At 52.1% G+C, this 3,722-nt stretch overlaps 1 protein-coding gene across 1 annotated transcript; it reads left to right on the top strand.

The window, feature by feature from the left end:
• LOC125433294 (spermatogenesis-associated protein 46-like) lies at positions 1 to 3,317 on the top strand. Its single transcript, XM_048497797.1, has 2 exons — positions 1 to 172; positions 2,776 to 3,317. The coding sequence occupies exons 1-2, from the start codon at positions 1 to 3 to the stop codon at positions 3,315 to 3,317; spliced, it is 714 nt and encodes a 237-aa protein (XP_048353754.1).
• Positions 3,318 to 3,722: the final 405 nt, after the last annotated feature.

Raw genomic sequence — 3,722 nt, 5'->3', positions numbered from 1 at the left:
ATGGTTCAGGAAAAAGGGCAAGGTTTTTGCTGGGATGGGGTCGTCCTTGAAATAACCACTCCTGGGGAACAGGTAAGCCCTGCGCCCCTCTCTGCGCCCCGCTTACAGCAGCCAGCGGGGGGCTGGGGAGGCCAGGACTCGGCGACGGCTCAGGCGGGTGCTGTGGTGGCAGGCTTGGTCCTGCCCTTCCCGGCCTCCTGAGCCGCCCGTCGCTAAGCCCTGCCCTCCCTGCTGGCTGCTGTAAGTGGAGCGCAGGGAAAGGGGGCGCAGGGAGCAGCAGTGGCATATGAGGTTAAGACAGGGGTCCCCAAACTACGGCCCGGGGGCCAAATGTGGCCCCCTGAAGGCATTTATCCGGCCCGCCAGGCATGGCGGCGATGGCTCCATTCATGTGCAGTGGGGGCTCGAGGGAGAGGAGGAACCGGCCCCAACGGCTGTTGATTGCAGTTACATGATGGCACCCCCAAATCTCCATGAATTTTCTGACCCAGAGTTGGAAACCTTACATGTGGCAACGCCTGCTCCGCCCTTCCCTCATCTACTCCATGTGTTGCTCTCAGGCTTTCTGTTCCGCCTCACTCCCATTGGCATCAGCCAGGCTGGCAAATCGCTTGCTGGCTGCTAGGGAGGAAAGAACCTAGGAAGATACCTGATCCTGGGTTAGATGGAATGCTTCATTGGGAAAGTTCTGCTTTTTTTTTATACAGGGGAAGGTATTCCACAGCCTCCCCAACAATATTTGGCGCCCACTCTGTACTTGACATACTTTGGTCACTGTTCTAAAAATAGACCATGACAGAAAGGCTGAAAGGTGAAATCAAACATTTTACAATAATTTGTGCATAGGAATTTGTTCATAGTTTTTTTTAGTCTGGCCCTCCAACAGTCTGAGGGACAGTGAACTGGCCCCCTGTTTAAAAAGTTTGGGGACCCCTGGGTTAAGAGCTCGTGTATCTAATCTGGAGGAACCGGGTTTGAGTCCCAGCTATGCCGCCTGAGCTGTGGAGGCTTATCTGGGGAATTCAGATTAGCCTGTGCACTCTCACACACGCCAGCTGGGTGACCTTGGGCTAGTCACAGCTTCTCAGAGCTCTCTCAGCCCCACCTACCTCACGGGGTGTTTGTTGGGGGGGGGAGGGGGAGAGAAGGGCAAGGAGATTGTAAGCCCCTTTGAGTCTCCTACAGGAGAGAAGGGGGGGATATAAATCCAAACTCCTCCTCCAGACAGGGGGGCAGGGAGCTGGTCATGCCCCAGGCACCATTTTTGCCCGGTATGCCTCTGCAAAGGCCCCATTAAGGAGCAGGCCTCATACCAGGGATGAAAGCAAATCTCTCTCTTTTGGATGATGGCAACTATGAATATGACTCTCCAGATGCGGTGGAGTATGTATCATTGCCCTCCAGAGATACGGTGCTCTTCTCAATGCATCACGTCGTAAGATGCGTACAAGAATTTATCGCTTCAGGTTTTTACACCCTGCTTTTCTCCTCAACGGGGACCCAAAACAGTTACAACATTACTTTCCCCTCCTCTGTTTTATCCTCACAAATATGTAAAATATGTTTCACTGGCCTAAGGTCACCTGACAAACCTCCACAGCAGAGTGGGGGTTTGAACCCGGGCTTCCCGGATCCCAGTCCGACACACTTAACCACTACACCACAGTGACATAGGTCTGAGAAAGGCCCAAGGTCCTCCTAGCTCAGTGGTTCTCAACCTTCCTAATGCTGCAGCCCCTTAATACCCTCATGTTGTGGGGACCCCCAACCCTAATATTTATCCATTTTACAGATGGAGAACACTGATGCAGAGAGTCTTAGGCACTGGTTCTCAACCTTCCTAATGCTGTGACCCTTTAATACAGTTCCTCATGTTGTGGTGACCCCCAACCCCAACATTTATCCATTTTACAGATGGAGAACACTGATGCAGAGAGTCTTAGGCAGTGGTTCTCAACCTTCCTAATGCCGCGATCCTTTAATACAGTTCCTCATGTTGTGGTGACCCCCAACCCTAACATTTATCCATTTTACAGATGGAGAACACTGATGCAGAGAGTCTTAGGCAGAGGTTCTCAACCTTCCTAATGCCGCGACCCTTTAATACAGCTCCTCATGTTGTGGTGACCCCCAACCCTAACATTTATCCATTTTACAGATGGAGAACACTGATGCAGAGAGTCTTAGGCACTGGTTCTCAACCTTCCTAATAATGCCGCGACCCTTTAATACAGCTCCTCATGTTGTGGTGACCCCCAACCCTAACATTTATCCATTTTACAGATGGAGAACACTGATGCAGAGAGTCTTAGGCACTGGTTCTCAACCTTCCTAATGCTGCGACCCGTTAATACAGTACCTCATGTTGTGGTGACCCCCAACCCTAACATTTATCCATTTTACAGATGGAGAACACTGATGCAGAGAGTCTTAGGCAGTGGTTCTCAACCTTCCTAATGCCGCGATCCTTTAATACAGTTCCTCATGTTGTGGTGACCCCCAACCCTAACATTTATCCATTTTACAGATGGAGAACACTGATGCAGAGAGTCTTAGGCAGTGGTTCTCAACCTTCCTAATGCTGCGACCCTTTAATACAGCTCCTCATGTTGTGGTGACCCCCAACCCTAACATTTATCCATTTTACAGATGGAGAACACTGATGCAGAGAGTCTTAGGCGACCCCTGTGAAAGGGTCATTTGACCCCCAAAGGGGTCGCGACCCCCAGGTTGAGAACCGCTGTCCTAGCTCATTCCACCTTTTCCTCTTGCCAGACTGCCTCCTCTCTGAAATCCAGAGCGACGAACCCCTGCGACGCAACTGTGCCATCTATCGGCCCTGGTATTCCCCCTACAGCTACTTCGTGCACATGGACAAAAACAGCCCGATGGATTCCTGCAGCTCCCTTGGCACGGTCAGCCGCAGAGACATCCCAGAAGACACCGGCCAAGCTGAACAGGCTGCCGAGAGTATCTCTTCCTCCTCTGGCTCCCTAAAGCACGCTCACCCCCGGGAAAATGGCAGCAGGAAGGGCAGGCTTGCTCCTGGGACCAAGGAGTCCATTACGTCCCAGGACATCCTGCTGGCTTCCAGGTGGCAGCCCCTGCCGCAGAACGGCTACAAATGCATGGCCTGCTGCCGCATGTTCCCGACTCTGCACTTGCTCAAGACCCACATCAAGTGCGGGCTAAAGGAAGGATTCAGCTGCAAGGTCTACTACCAGAAGCTCAAAGCCCTCTGGGAAAAGGAACACGAGTGTCAGTTCAGTAAGTGCCCGGTGGGTGGTGGCAGTCACAGCTCCAGAAAGCGTAAATAGCCCTGCCGCCACGCAGGGATCCATCAGCTATCCACACCACCACAAAGATGAGAATAAAGCAAATTACTGATGTCCCTTGGCAGATTGCTCCCATGGGCCTTTAACAGCTCCTCCCCTGGACACTGACCAGCAGCGACTCTCCTTTCCTCTTCCAAATTCTTTATTTCCCTTACAAGACACTCTTCTGTGAGCCAGCAGGGTGTAGTGAGGTGCACTCTAATCTGGAGAACCGGGTTTGATTCCTTGCTCTGCCACTTGAGCTGTGGAGGCTTCTCTAGTGAACTAGATTAGCTTGTGCACTCCAACACATGCCAGCTGGGTGACCTTGGGCTAGTCACAACTCTTTGGAGCTCTCTCAGCCCCACCTACCTCACAGGGTGATTGTTTGGGGGGGAAGGGAAAGGA

The sequence above is a fragment of the Sphaerodactylus townsendi genome, linkage group LG05, assembly GCF_021028975.2.
Source record: "Sphaerodactylus townsendi isolate TG3544 linkage group LG05, MPM_Stown_v2.3, whole genome shotgun sequence".
Classification (NCBI taxonomy): Eukaryota; Metazoa; Chordata; class Lepidosauria; order Squamata; family Sphaerodactylidae; genus Sphaerodactylus; species Sphaerodactylus townsendi.
The sequence above is the reverse complement of the archived record's forward strand: the minus strand, read 5'-3'. Positions and strand labels throughout refer to the sequence as shown.